Source organism: Lichenostomus cassidix, unplaced genomic scaffold (assembly GCF_008360975.1).
Source record: "Lichenostomus cassidix isolate B80296 unplaced genomic scaffold, HeHo_3.0 HiC_scaffold_38, whole genome shotgun sequence".
NCBI classification, from domain to species: domain Eukaryota; kingdom Metazoa; phylum Chordata; class Aves; order Passeriformes; family Meliphagidae; genus Lichenostomus; species Lichenostomus cassidix.
In genome coordinates, this window is record NW_028147440.1 from 658,356 (window position 1) to 673,664 (window position 15,309).

General features: G+C 47.3%; 2 protein-coding genes and 1 pseudogene across 7 annotated transcripts in view; all 3 read right to left on the reverse strand.

Annotated features, from left to right (window-relative positions):
* PRKCG (protein kinase C gamma) overlaps window positions 1-11,774 on the reverse strand; it is a 54,766-nt gene extending 42,992 nt beyond the window's left edge. The window contains exons 1-6 of one of the 6 annotated variants that reach the window (XM_085045646.1): window positions 11,709-11,774; window positions 9,396-9,427; window positions 8,487-8,657; window positions 6,763-6,794; window positions 3,777-3,859; window positions 1,199-1,310 (exon numbers count right to left, since the gene is read on the reverse strand). In XM_085045646.1, coding sequence (XP_084901772.1) covers window positions 1,199-1,310; window positions 3,777-3,859; window positions 6,763-6,794; window positions 8,487-8,650 — 391 coding nt within the window. In that variant the 5' untranslated portion in view covers window positions 8,651-8,657; window positions 9,396-9,427; window positions 11,709-11,774. Of the gene's footprint in view, window positions 1-136; window positions 150-1,024; window positions 1,049-1,198; window positions 1,311-3,776; window positions 3,860-6,762; window positions 6,795-8,486; window positions 8,668-8,806; window positions 9,038-9,395; window positions 9,428-10,171; window positions 10,188-11,708 lie in introns of those variants that run through there. The other 5 variants (XM_085045650.1, XM_085045647.1, XM_085045648.1 and 2 more) reach the window with 5 other exon arrangements.
* LOC146422877 (reticulocalbin-3-like) overlaps window positions 1-15,309 on the reverse strand; it is a 62,203-nt gene that overhangs the window by 25,921 nt on the left and 20,973 nt on the right. The gene's annotated exons all lie outside the window — the stretch shown is intronic.
* LOC146422878 (uncharacterized) overlaps window positions 10,026-15,309 on the reverse strand; it is a 7,203-nt pseudogene continuing 1,919 nt past the window's right edge.

A 15,309-nucleotide genomic window follows, 5' to 3' on the forward strand; every position in this document is an offset into this window, starting at 1 on the left:
AAATCCCCAAAATCCCCCAAAATTTCCCCAAAATTCCCCCAAAATCCCCAAAATTCCCCAAATTCCCCCAAAATCCCCCCAAATTTCCCCCAAAAATTCCCAAAAAATCCCCCAAAATCCCCAAATTTTCACTCACAGGAGCACTTCATGCCCCAAATTCCCCCAAAATCCTCAAAAAAATCCCCAAAAATCCCCCAAAATCCCCCAAATTTCCAAAAAATTCCCCAAAATTTCCCAAAATTCCCCAAATCCCAAATTTGTGACTACAGGAGCACTTCATCCCCAAATTCCCTAAAAATCCACAAATCCCCAAAATCCCCCAAACAAAAAATTTCAAAAAATTCCCAAATTCTGCAAAAACTGAAATCCCCAAAATCCCCAAATTTGACTGGCAGGAGCACTTCATGCCCTGGTGGGGTGTGGTTGAAATTCCCCAAAGAAATCCCAAAAAATTCCCCCAAAAAATTTTTTTTGGTTTTTCCCCCAAAATCCCAAATTTCCCAAAAAATCCCGTTTAAAAAAATTCCCCAAAAATCCCAAAAAATCCCCAAAAATTCTGCAAAAAACCCCAAAATCCCCCAAAATCCCCAAATTTTCACTCACAGGAGCACTTCATGCCCCAAATTCCCCCTAAAAATCCCCCAAAACTCCCCCAAATTCATTCTAAATCCCCCAAATCCCTCCAAGCTCCCCCAAATTCCCCAAAATTCCCCAAAAATCCCCAAAATTTCCCAAATTTCCCCAAAACTCCCAAAATTTGACTCACAGGAGCACTTCATGCCTGGTGCACGAAGTATAGAGCCCCAAAATTCCCAAAATTTCCCCAAAATTCTCCCCAAAACGCCATAATTTCCCCCAAAATTCCCAAAAATTTCCCCAAAATTTCCCAAAAATTCCCAAAATTCCTGAAGTTCTCCCCAAAATTCCATAATTTCCCCTAAAAATTCCCAAATTCCCCCAAAAATTCCCAAAATTCTCCCAAAAATTCCCAAAATTTCCCCAAAATCCCCAAATTTTGACTCACAGGAGCACTTCATGCCCTGGTGCACGAGGCTATAGAGCCCCAAAATCCCCCAAATCTAAAATCCCCAAAATTCCCCCGAAAATTCCCAAAAAATCCCCCAAAAATCCCCCAAAATCCCCCCAAAAATTCCCAAAATTCCCCCAAATTCCCCAAAAATCCCCAAATTTGACTCACAGGAGCACTTCATGCCCTGGTGCACGAGGCCGTAGAGCAAGGAGCCGCAGTGATCGCAGAAGGTTGGGCTGCTGTAGCTGTGAACCTTGAACTTGTGCTTGTTCCGAGGGTCCTGAGGGGAATTCCCAAATTTTGGGGTGAATTCCCAAAATTTTGGGTGAAATTTCGGTGATTTTGGGTGAAATTTCTGCGATTTTAGGTGAAATTCTCACAATTTTAGGGTCAAAAATGCCCTAATTTGGAGCTCCAAGGGGGAATTGGGGAGGATTTGGGGGTCCTGCAGGGAATTTGGGGTGAAATTCCCAAAATTTGGGTGAATTCCCAAAATTTTGGGGAAAATTCCAAAAAATTTGGGTGAAATTCTGGTGATTTTGGGTGAAATTCCCATGATTTTGGGTGAAATTCTGGTGATTTTAGGGTGAAAAATGCTCTAATATGGAGCTTGGAAGAGGATTTGGGAAGGAATTTGGGGAGATTTGGGATGAAATTCCCAAAATTTGGGGTGAATTCCCGAAATTTTGGGAAAAATTCCTGAAATTTTGGGTGAAATTTTGGCAATTTTGGGTGAAATTCTCACAATTTTAGGGTAAAAAATGCCCTAAATTTGGAGTTCCAAGGAGAAATTGGGGAGGAATTTGGGGAGATTTTGGGGATCCTGCAGGAATTCCATAAATTTGGGGTGAATTCCCAAAATTTTAGGAAAAATTCCCAAAATTTTGGGTGAAATTTCCATGATTTTAAGGTGAAAAATGCCCTAATTTGGAGCTTGGAAGAGGATTTGGGAAGGAATTTGGGGAGATTTGGGATGAAATTCCATAAATTTGGGGTGAATTCCCGAAATTTTGGGTGAAATTCCGGTGATTTTGGGTGAAATTTCTGCGATTTTGGGTGAAATTCCCACAATTTTAGGGTCAAAAATGCCCTAAATTTGGAGTTCCAAGGAGAAATTGGGGAGGATTTGGGGTGAATTTGGGGGTCCTGTGGGGAATTTCCAAATTTTGGGGTGAATTCCTGAAATTTTGGGAAAAAATCACAAAATTTTGTGTGAAATTCCAGTGATTTTGGATGAATTTTCCATGATTTTAGGGTGAAAAATGCCCTAATTTTGGAGCTCCAAGGGGGAATTGGGGAGGAATTTGGGGGTCTGAGGGGTTTGGGGAGATTTGGGAAAAATTCCTGAAATTTTGGGAAAAATTCCCAAAATTTTGGGTGAAATTTCAGCGATTTTGGGTGAAATTCCCATGATTTTAGGTGAAATTTCCATGGTTTTAAGGTGAAAAATGCCCTAATTTGGAGCTTGGAAGAGGATTTGGGAAGGAATTTGGGGAGATTTGGGATGAAATTCCCAAAATTTGGGGGGAATTCCCAAAATTTTGGGAAAAATCCCGAAATTTTGGGTGAAATTTTGGTTATTTTGGGTGAAATTCCCACAATTTTAGGGTCAAAAATGCCCTAAATTTGGAGCTCCAAGGGGAAATTGGGAGGAATTTGGGGAGATTTTGGGGATCCTGCGGGAATTCCATAAATTTGGGGTGAATTCCCGAAATTTTAGGAAAAATTCCCGAAATTTTGGTGATTTTGGGTGAAATTTCTGCAATTTTAGGGTGAAAAATGCCCAAATTTGGAGCTTGGAAGAGGATTTGGGGAGGAATTTGGGGGTCTTGGGGGTCCTGTGCCAAAATTCCCAAAATTTGGGGTGAATTCCCGAAATTTTGGGGAAAATTCCCGAATTTTGGGGAAAATTCCCAAAATTTTGGGTGAAATTTCGGCGATTTTGGGTGAAATTCTGGCAATTTTAGGGTCAAAAATGCCTCAATTTTGGGATTCAGAAGGGGAATTGGGGAGGATTTGAGGTGATTTGGGGTGAAATTCCCGAAATTTGGGGTGAAATTCCCAAAATTCCCAAAATTTGGGGTGAAATTCCAGCAGTTTTGGGTGAAATTCCCACTTTTTGGGGGGTAAAATGCCCAAATTTGGGGAATTTGGGGGAAAATTTGGGGAAAAATTGGGGATTTTTTTTGAAATTTGGGATTTTTTTTGAAATCTGGGGAGAGGGAAAAATCCTGGATGAGATTTTGGGAGATTTTGGGGCAAAATCTGCAAATTTTGGGTGAAAAACGCCTCGATTTGGGTCCTGGAAGGGAAATTTTTTGGAATTTTTGGGGAAAATTTGGGAATTTTGAGGGAAAATTTGGGAATTTTTTGGGAAATTTGGGGAGGAGGAGATAGGGAAGCAAATCCAGGATGGAATTTTCTGCTCTCCAAGGGAAATTTTGGGGCAAAATCTGCAAATTTTGGGTGAAAACTGCCTCGATTTGGGTCCTGGAAGGGAAAAATTGGGGCAAATTTTTGGGAATTTTGGGATTTCTGGGAATTTTTTGGGAATTTTTTGGGAATTTTTTGGGAAATTTGGGGAGGGAAAGTGTGGGAAGCAAATCCAGGATGGAATTTTGGGAGATTTTGGGGCAAAATCTTCAATTTTTGGGTGAAAAACTCCTCGATTTGGGTCCTGGAAGGGAAAAATTGGGGGAAATTTTTTGGGAATTTTGGGATTTTTTGGGAATTTTTTGGGACTCACGTCGGTCTGAGGTCCTTTTCCTGCCCCAGGACACTCGAAGGTGACAAATTCGTGACATCTTTTGTGAACCACGAAGCTGCAAACTGGAAAAAAAAAGGATCAGGAAACCCAAAAAATCCCCAAAAAATCCCCAAAAAATTCCCCAAAAATCCCCAAAATTCCCTCGGAATTCCCAAAATTCCCAAAATTCCCCAAATCCCCTCAGGATTCCTCAAATTCAGCCAAGAATTCCCCAAAATTCCCCCAAAATTTTGTCCCCAAAGCTCCTCTGGAAGCCCAAAATTCCCCAAATTTCCCCCAAGAATTCCCAAAAATTCCAAAGGATTCCCAAAAATTCCCCAAAATCCTCCCAAAAATCTCCTCCAGGAATTCCAAAATATCCCAAATTTACCTAAATTCTCCCAATTTTCCCCCAAATTCTCCCAAATTTCCCCCAAATTCTCCCAAATTTCCCCCAAATTTTCCCAAATTTCCCCCAAATTCTCCCAAATTTCCCCCAAATTCTCCCAAATTTCCCCCAAATTTTCCCAATTTTTCCCCCAATTTCCCAAATTTTTCCCAAATTTTCCCCAAAATTCCTCCCAGGATCCCCAAATTCCCCCAAATTTCCCTCAAATTTCCCCCAAATTCTCCCCGTTTTCCCCCAAATTTTCCAAAATTTACCCCAAATTTTCCCAATTTTCCCCAAAATTCCTCCCAGGATTCCTAAATTTCCCCTCTGGACCCCAAAATCCCCCAAATTTTCCCCCAAATTATCTCAATTTCCCCCCAAAATTATCCCAAATTTTCCCAAATTTCCACATTTCCCCAATTTCCAAAATTTACCCCAAATTTTCCCAATTTTCCCAAATTCTCCCAGGATTCCTAATTTCCCTCTGGACCAAAAATTCCAAATTCACCCAAATTATCCCAATTTCCCCCCAAATTATCTCAATTTCCCCCAAATTTTCCCAAATTTCCCCCAAATTTCCCCAAAATTCCTCCCAGGATCCCCAAATTTCCCCTCTGGACCCCAAAATTCCCAAAAATCTCCTCCAGAACTCCCAAAATCCCCCAAATTCACCCAAATTATCCCAATTTCCCCCCAAATTATCTCAATTTTCCCAAATTTTTCCCAAATTTCCCCCACATTTTCCCAAAATTCCTCCCAGGATCCCCAAATTTCCCCTCTGGACCCCAAAATTCCCAAAAATCTCCTCCAGAACTCCCAAAATCCCCCAAATTCACCCAAATTATCTCAATTTTCCCCCAAATTTTCCAATTTTTTTCCCAAATTTCCCCAAATTTCCCCCAAAATTCCCACCCAGGATTCCCAAATTTCCCCCCAAATCCACCCACCACCCCCAAATTCCCCCCGAAATCCCCAAAATCTCCCAAATTCTCCCCAAATTCCTCTCTGCCGTTGCCAGGTAACAGCAGCCGTTGCCATGGCGACGCCTCGGCTGTCAATCAACGCCCAGGCCACGCCCACCTCCCCATTTGGGGGAAAATCCCAAATTTTGGGGATTTTTGGGTTCCGAATTTGGGGATTTTTGGGTCCAAATTTGGGGATTTTGGGGATTTTTGGGTCCCAAATTTTGAGGATTTTGGGATCCAAATTTTGGGATTTTTGGGTCCCAAAACTGGGGATTTTGGGGATTTTTGGGTCCAAATTTGGGGTTTTTTAGGTCCCGAATTTGGGAATTTGGGGATTTTTGGGTCCAAATTTGGGGATTTTGGGGATTTTTGGACCCAAATTTGGGGTTTTTTAGGTCCCAAATTTGGGAATTTTGGGGATTTTTGGGAACAAATTTGGGGATTTTTGGGTCCAAATTTGGGGATTTTGGGGATTTTGGGTCCCAAAATTGGGGATTTTGGGGATTTTTGGATCAAAAATTGGAGATTTTGGGGATTTTGGGGTCCCAAATTTGGGGATTTTTGGGTCCAAATTTGGGGATTTTTGGGTCCCAAATTTGAGGATTTTGGGGATTTTTGGGTCAAAAATTGGAGATTTTGGGGATTTTGGGTCCCAAATTTGGGGATTTTTGGGTCCAAATTTGGGGATTTTGGGGATTTTTGGACCCAAATTTTGAGATTTTGGGGATTTTTGGGTCCAAATTTTGAGGATTTTGGGGATTTTTGGGTCCAAATTTGGGAATTTTGGGGATTTTTGGGAACAAATTTGGGGATTTTTGGGTCAAAAATTGGGGATTTTGGGGATTTTAGAATCCCAAATTTTGAGGATTTTGGGGTCCCAAAATTGGGGATTTTTGGGTTTTTGGGTCAAATTTGGGGGATTTTTGGGTCCCAAATTTTCAGATTTTGGGGTCCCAAAACTGGGGATTTTGGGGATTTTTGGGTCCAAATTTGGGGGTTTTTGGGTCCAAATTTGGGGATTTTGGGTCCTGGAATTTTGGGGATTTTTGGGTCCCAAATTTGGGGATTTTTGGGTCCAAATTTGGGGATTTTTGGATCCAAATTTGGGGGTTTTTGGGTCCAAATTTGGGGATTTTAGGTTCTGGAATTTTGGGGATTTTTGGGTCCAAATTTGGGGGTTTTTGGGTCCAAATTTGGGGATTTTGGGTTCTGGAATTTTGGGGATTTTTGGGTCCAAATTTGGGGATTTTGGATTCTGGAATTTTGGGACTTGAGGTCTGTAATTTTGGGGATTTTTGGGTCCCAAATTTGGGGATTTTGGGTTCTGTAATTTTGGGGATTTTTGGGTCCAAATTTGGGGATTTTGGGTTCTGTAATTTTGGGGATTTTTGGGTCCAAATTTGGGGATTTTTGGGTCCAAAATTGGGGGTTTTGGATTCTGGAATTTTGGGACTTTGAGGTCTGGAATTTTGGGGATTTTTGGGTTCCGAATTTGAGGATTTTTGGGTCCAAATTTGGGGATTTTGGGTCCAAATTTGGGGCTTTTGGGTTCTGTAATTTTGGGGATTTTTGGGTCCCAAATTTGGGGATTTTTGGGTCCAAATTTGGGGATTTTGGGTTTCTCTCTCACCCATGCACTGCAGGCCTTGCTTGCCGATTCCCCTGCGGGAAAAAAACATGGCGGCGTCACCTGGGGTCACCTGGGGTCACTTTGGGGTCACCTGGACACACCTGAGCACACCTGGGGTCACTCTGGGGTCACTTTGGGGTCACCTGGGGGCACTTTGGGGTCACTTGGGGTCACCTGGTGTCACTCTGGGGTCACTGAGACACACCTGAGCACACCTGGGGTCATTTTGGGGTCACCTGGACACACCTGGGCACACCTGAGGTCACTCTGGGGTCACCAAGACACACCTGGGGTCACTCTGGGGTCATCTGGACACACCTGAGACACACCTGAGGTCACTCTGGGGTCACTGAGACCCACCTGGACACACCTGGGGTCACCTGGGGTCACTCAGGGGTCACTTTGGGGTCACCTGGACACACCTGGGCACACCTGAGGTCACCCTGGGGTCACCCTGGGGTCACCTGGGATCACTCAGGACACACCTGGGGTCACTCTGGGGTCAATCTAGACACACCTGGGGTCATCTGGGGTCACTTTGGGGTCACCTGGACACACCTGGGGTCAATCTGGGGTCACCTGGACACATCTGGGCACACCTGAGGTCACTCTGGGGACAATCTAGACACACCTGGGGTCACCTGGGCACACCTGGACACACCTGGGCACACCTGAGACACACCTGAGGTCACTCTGGGGTCACTCTGGACACACCTGGGCACACCTAGACTGCTTGAAGAACCCCCAGGTGGGAGTGACCAGTGAGTGACCAGCGAGTGACCAAGGAGTCACCTGTCCAAGTCACACCTGTCCCATGTTGTACCCCAAGGTCACCTGTCCCAGGTGTCACTGACCAGATGAAGTCGCTGCAGTGGCTGCAGAAGGTGACAGTCACACCTGTCCCACCTGTCTCACATTGTACCCCAATGTCCCAGGTGTGTCCCCAGGTGTGTCCCCAGGTGTGAATGTCCCCAAGGTCACCTGCCCAGGTGTGTCCCCAGGTGTGTCCCACCTGTCCCAGGTGTCACTGACCAGATGAAGTCGGTGCAGTGGCTGCAGAAGGTGACAGCCACACCTGTCCCACATTGTACCCCAATGTCCCTCCCTGCCCAGGTGTCCCCAGGTGTCCCCAGGTGTGTCCCACCTGCCCAGGTGTGTCCCCAGGTGTGTCACTGACCAGATGAAGTCGGTGCAGTGGCTGCAGAAGGTGACAGTTACACCTGTCCCACATTGTACCCCAATGTCCCAGGTGTCCCCAGGTGTGTCCCCAGGTGTGTCCCACCTGCCCAGGTGTGTCACTGACCAGATGAAGTCGGTGCAGTGGCTGCAGAAGGTGACAGTTACACCTGTCCCACCCAGCCCAGTGTCCCCAGGTGTGTCCCACCTGTCCCAGGTGTGTCCCCAGGTGTGTCACTGCCCAGATGAAGTCGCTGCAGTGGCTGCAGAAGGTGACAGTCACACCTGTCCCACATTGTACCCCAATGTCCCACCTGTCCCAGGTGTGTCCCCAGGTGTCCCCAGGTGTGTCCCCAGGTGTGTCCCACCTGCCCAGGTGTGTCACTGACCAGATGAAATCACTGCAGTGGCTGCAGAAGGTGACAGTCACACCTGTCCCACATTGTACCCCAATGTCCCAGGTGTCCCCAGGTGTGTCCCCAGGTGTGTCCCACCTGTCCCAGGTGTGTCCCCAGGTGTCCCCAGGTGTCCCCAGGTGTGTCACTGACCAGATGAAGTCGGTGCAGTGGCTGCAGAAGGTTGGCTGCTTGAAGAACCTGGCGGTGAACCTGTGGCTCTTCACCTCGTGCACCACCTTGTGCCGCAGAGCGCCGCGGCGGCAGAACAGCGGCCGGGCCTGGCCTGGCCCCGCCTCCGGGCTGGACAGGGCCATCGGTCACCTGGGCACACCTGGGCACACCTGGGCACACCTGGGCACACCTGGGAACACCTGGGCACACCTGGATGGGAGAGAGAGAGAGCTGGAGTGAGAGACATGCAGAGAAATGGACTGAAGGACACCTGGATGGACAGAGGGATGGTCAGTGGCCTGGCCTGGCCCCGCCTCCGGGCTGGACAGGGCCATGGGGCAGCTGGGGGGTCACCTGGGCACACCTGGGCACACCTGGGCACACCTGGATGGGAGAGAGAGAGAGCTGGAGTGAGAGACGTGCAGAGAAATGGACTGAAGGACACCTGGATGGACTGAAGGACACTGAAGGACAGCTGGATGGACAGTGGCCGGGCCTGGCCCCAGCCATGGGTCACCTGGATGGACAGCTGGACACAGCTGGACACACCTGGGCACACCTGGATGGGAGAGAGAGAGAGCTGGAGTGAGAGACATGCAGAGAAATGGACTGAAGGACACTGAAGGACATCAGGATGGACAGTGGCCTGGCCTGGCTCCAGCCATGGGTCACCTGGATGGACAGCTGGACAGCTGGATGGACAGCTGGACACAGCTGGACACACCTGGATAGATGGGAGAGAGAGAGGTGAGGGAGAAACAGCTGGATGGACGCAGAAATGGACTGAAGGACACCTGGATGGACAGCTGGACACACCTGGGGACACCTGGATGGACTCAAGGACACCTGGATGGACAGCTGGACACACCTGGATGGACTAAAGGACACCTGGACGGACAGCTGGACACAGCTGGGGACACCTGGATGGACTGAAGGACACCTGGATGGACATGTGGACACACCTGGGGACACCTGGATGGACACAGGGATGGACTGAAGGACACCTGGATGGACATGTGGACACACCTGGGGACACCTGGATGGACAGCTGGACAGCTGGACACATCTGGGGACACCTGGATGGACACAGGGATGGACTCAAGGACACCTGGATGGACATGTGGACACACCTGGGGACACCTGGATGGACAGCTGGACACACCTGGATGGACTGAAGGACACCTGGATGGACATGTGGACACATCTGGGGACACCTGGATGGACACAGGGATGGACTCAAGGACACCTGGATGGACATGTGGACACACCTGGGGACACCTGGATGGACAGCTGGACACAGCTGGATGGATTAAAGGACACCTGGATGGACAGCTGGACACACCTGGATGGACTAAAGGACACCTGGATGGACAGCTGGACACAGCTGGATGGACTAAAGGACACCTGGATGGACAGCTGGACACACCTGGGGACACCTGGATGGACTCAAGGACACCTGGATGGACATCTGGACAGCTGGACACACCTGGGGACACCTGGATGGACACAGGGATGGACTCAAGGACACCTGGATGGACATGTGGACACACCTGGGGACACCTGGATGGACAGCTGGACACAGCTGGATGGACTCAAGGACACCTGGATGGACATCTGGACACAGCTGGATGGACTCAAGGACACCTGGATGGACAGCTGGACACAGCTGGGCACACCTGGATGGATGGGAGAAATCGAGGGACACACCTGGATGGAGACATCTGGATGGACACAGCTGGACGGACAGAGAGATGGACTGAAGGACACCTGGACGGACAGACGGACACCGGCTGGACATTGCCCCCGACTGCGGACCGGACAGAGCCACGGACGGACAGCTGGACAGCTGGACACAGCTGGACGGACAGCTGGACACACCTGGATGGACAGGAGAGAGAGAGAAAGAGAGGTAAGGGACAGAGGGATGGACAGAGGGGTGGACAGATGGACACGGGATGGACATGGGATGGACTAATGGACATGGGATGGACACAGGGATGGACAGATGGACATGGGATGGACAGAGGGATGGACAGAAGGACACAGGATGGACACAGGGATGGACAGATGGACACGGGATGGACAGATGGACATGGGATGGACACAGGGAAGGACAGATGGATATGGGACGGACATGGGATGGACAGAGGATGGACACCTGGATGGACAGACAGACAGACCCACGGACATCTGGATGGACAGCTGGATGGACACACAGACAGAGCCACGGACAGACGGACAGAGCCACGGACAGCCACGGGGGTGGACACTGAGCTGGACACACGGACAGAGCCACGGCTGGACAGAGCCACGGACAGAGCCATGGGGGGATGGACAGACCCACGGCTGGACACGGAGGTGGACAGACAGACAGACAGACAGAGGGGGGATGGACAGAGCCACGGACACACTCACGGCTGGACATGGAGGTGGACACAGGAGGATGGACAGAGCCACGGCCGGACAGACAGACAGAGCCATGGGGGGATGGACTGACCCACGGCTGGACACACAGACAGACACACGGACACATGGACAGACACACGGACAGAGCCACGGGGTGGACACGGAGGTGGACACAGGGACAGAGCCCCAGGGGAGATGGACAGACTGACGGACAGATCCACGGGGGGGGGATGGACAGACCCACGGACGGACACGGGGCGGACACACGGACACAGCCACGGGAGAGGTGGATGGACAGACCCACGGACAGACCCACGGACAGACCCACGGACAGACCCACGGACAGGATGGACAGACCCACGGACAGGATGGACAGACCCACGGACACACGGACAGACGGACGGGGGGATGGACTGACCCACAGCCAGACCCAGGGCCAGACACAGGGTGGACACACGGACAGGATGGACAGAGCCACGGACACACGGCCAGACCCACAGCCGGACCCACGGACACACCCACAGAGGGGATGGACAGACCCACGGACAGACCCACGGACAGACCCACGGACACTCGGACACACCCCCGGATGGACACACGGACAGACTGACGGACAGGATGGACAGAGCCACAGACACACGGCCAGACCCACAGCCGGACACGGGGGTGGACACACGGACACGATGGACAACCCCACAGAGGAGGGGATGGACAGACTGACGGACAGGATGGACAGAGCCACGGACAGACTGACGGACAAACCCCACAGATGGACACACCCAGCCCGGGACTGACCTGCAGCCTCCGGACACTCGGACAGACCCACGGACAGACCCACGGACACTCAGACACACCCACGGATGGACACACGGACAGCCCGACGGACAGGATGGACAGCCCGACGGACAGGATGGACAGAGCCACGGACAGACTGACGGACAGGATGGACAGAGCCACGGACAGACTGACGGCCAAACCCCACAGATGGACACACCCAGCCCGGGACTGACCTGCAGCCTCCGGACACTCGGAGCTTCGGCCGGACCCACGGACGGCCGGACAGCCCCACGGACGGCCGGACAGACGGACACCCGGCCGGACAGCCGGACAGCCCCACGGACGGCCGGACAGACGGACACCCGGCCGGACAGACGGACACCCGGCCGGACAGCCCCACGGACAGCCCACGGCCACTCGGACCCCGCCGGGCCCCGCGGCAGCCGGAGGGCGTGGCCTGGGAGGGGGGCGTGGCTTTCCTCAGGGGGCGTGGCCTGTGGGCGGCCGCAGCATTGCGGCAACCGAGGGGGCGTGGCTTCGGTGGGCGTGGTTTAGCCGGGAGGGGCGTGGTTTATGCAAATGAAGCGGCGCGGGGTGCGAATGGGAGTGGGCGTGGCTTCCTCTTAAAGGCGCCGCAGCCCCGACCTGGTTTGGTTTTTTTTTTTTTTTTTCCCAATTTCTCGCGGATTTTTCCCAAATTTTTTTTTTGGGTTTGTTTTTTTTTTTTTTTGGGTGTTTTCTGGAGGGGGGGAGGGGCTCCCCCGAGGATTTCCCGCCTAAATTTGGGATTCCCAAAAAAAAACCAACCCAATCTGGGCCGAGGCTCGGGGGAGTCAGACAGACCCAGATTTTGGGAGAATTTTTGGGAGAAAAAATTGGGGCGGCGAAGGTCACCCCTCCCCCCAGCGCCTCGCGGGAGCCCCAAAATTGGGGTTTTTGGGGTGGGGGAGGGGCAGGTTAACCCTTGGCTTCCCGCGCTGCCCAAAATTCCAGCAGAAATTTGGGGTCGATGGGAATTTGGGGGGATTTTCCCAACCCCCACCCCTCCCAAAATCCTGTTTTTTAACCCCAAAAATCGCGATTTTTAATCCCCAAAAATCGCTTTTTTTAACCCCAAAAATCCCATTTTTTTATCCCAAAAATCCCTTTTTTAAATCCCAAAAATTGCATATTTTATCCCAAAAAATCCCTTTTTTTTAGCCCAAAACCCCCATTTTTTTATCCCAAAAATCCCATTTTTTTAACCCCAAAAATCCCATTTTTTAATCCCAAAAATCTCTTTTTTGCCCCCAAATTCTCATTTTTATCCCAAAATCCCATTTTTTATCCCAAAAAACCCATTTTTTATCCCAAAAAAATCCCATTTTTAATCCCAAAAATCGCATTATTTTACCCCAAAAATCCCATTTTTTTATCCCAAAATTTATCCCAAAAATCGCATTTTTTTAACCCCAAAAATCCCATTTGTTAATCCCAAAAATCCCAATTTTTTATCCCAAAAACTCCTTTTTTTATCCCAAAAATCCCATTTTTTTATCCCAAAAATCCTATTTTTTAGCCCAAAAAAATCCTCTTTTTCAGCCCAAAAATCGCCCAAAAAATCTCTTTTTTAACCCAAAAAATCCTATTTTTTAGCCCAAAAAATCCTCTTTTTTTAGCCCAAAAATCTCAATTTTCAACCCCAAAAATCTCAATTTTTCAGCCCAAAAATCTCAATTTTTCAGCCCAAAAATCTCAATTTTTCAGCCCCAAAAATCTCAATTTTTCAGCCCAAAAAAATCTCAATTTTCAGCCCAAAAATCTCTTTTTCTAAACACAAAAATTCTCTTTTTTCAGCCCAAAAATCTCCTTTTTTCAGCCCAAAAATCCTATTTTTTTAGCCCAAAATTCCTATTTTTTTAGCTCAAAAATCCTATTTTTTTAGCCCAAAAATCCTATTTTTTTAGCCCAAAAAATCTCCTTTTTCAGCCCAAAAATCCTACTTTTTCAGCTCAAAAATATCCTCTTTTTTCAGCCCAAAAATCGCCCTAAAAATCTCTTTTTTCAGCCCGAAAATCCTATTTTTTCAGCTCAAAAATCGTATTTTTTTAGCCCAAAAATCCTATTTTTAGCTCAAAAAATCTCATTTTTCAGCTCAAAAATCCTATTTTTTTAGCCCAAAAATCCTATTTTTTCAGCTCAAAAATCGTATTTTTTAGCCCAAAAAAACCCCCTTTTTTCAGCCCCAAAATTCGATTTTTTTAACCCAAAAATCTCCTTTTTTCAGCCCAAAAATCCTCTTTTTTCAGCCCAAAAATCCTATTCTTTCAACCCAAAAATCCTCGTTTTTCAGCCCAAAAATCCTCGTTTTTAACCCAAAAATCTCCTTTTTTCAACCCCAAAAATCCTCATTTTTCAGCTCCAAAATTCTCACTTTTTAACACAAAAATCCTCTTTTTTCAGCCTAAAAAAATCCCATTTTTTCACTAAAATTCTTTTTTCCCAAAAATCCTTTCAATGGTTTTTTTGTTTTTTTTTTTTTTTTTTGTTTTTTTTTTTTTTTTTTTTTTTTTTTTTTTTTTAATTCCAAATTTATTCCTTTTATTAGATTTTTTCCCCAGGATTTTCCCCTCACTCTAATTTTCCACCAAATTTTCCGTCAAGTTTTGGGGAAATTTTGGGATTTTTTGGGGAATTTGGGAATTTTTTTCTGTGGGGTTTTAGTAATTTGGGGCCCAAAATCCCGAAAATTCCATTTTTTGGAGGATTTTGGGGTTTTGTGGGTTTATTTTGATTTTTTGGGAATTTTTTTTTTGGGTGGAATTTTTGGGATTTTTGGGAATTTTTGGGAAGGTTGTTTTTGGGACAATTTTTTTGGGAATTTTTGGGTTTTGGGATCTAATTTTTGGGATTTTTTGGGAATTTTTTGGAGATTTTTTGTTTTTGGAATTTTTTGGGGAATTTTTTGGGATTTTTAAAATAAAATTTGGGTACTTTTGGAGGAATGGGAATTTGTTTGGAATTTTTGGGAATTTTTGGGAATTTTTTGGGAATTTTGGGGTTTTGGAAATTTTGGGGGAATTTTTTGGTTTTTGGGGATTTTGGGGGATTTTTGGGTTAGTTTTGGATTTTTGGTGGAATTTTTAGAGTATTTTTGGGATTTTGGGATTGGATTTTGGGAGGTTTTGGGGAATTTTTTTGGGAGTTTTTTGGGAATTTTTTTTGAATTTTTGGGAATTTTTGGGGAAATTTTTGGGATTTTTGGGGAATTTTGGGACAATTTTTGGGAATTTTTGGGAATTTTGGGACAATTTTTGGGAATTTTGGGGAATTTTGGGGTGGGAATTTTTGAGTTGGATTTTTGGGGGAGTTTTTGGGTTTTTGGGGATTTTCATGGAATATTTTGGGGATTTTGGGGGAATTTTTTGGGAATATTTGGGAAGTTTTGGGGAAATTTTTGGGAATTTTTTGGGAATTTTTTTGGGGATTTTTTGGAAAATTTTTGGGAATTTTGGGGGAATTTTTTGGGATTTTGGGGAATTTTAGGGCTTATTTTGAATTTTTGGGGGATTTTTTGGGAGGATTTTTGGGAATTTTGGGATGATTTTGGGGAAATTTTGATGGATTTTTGGGGAATTTT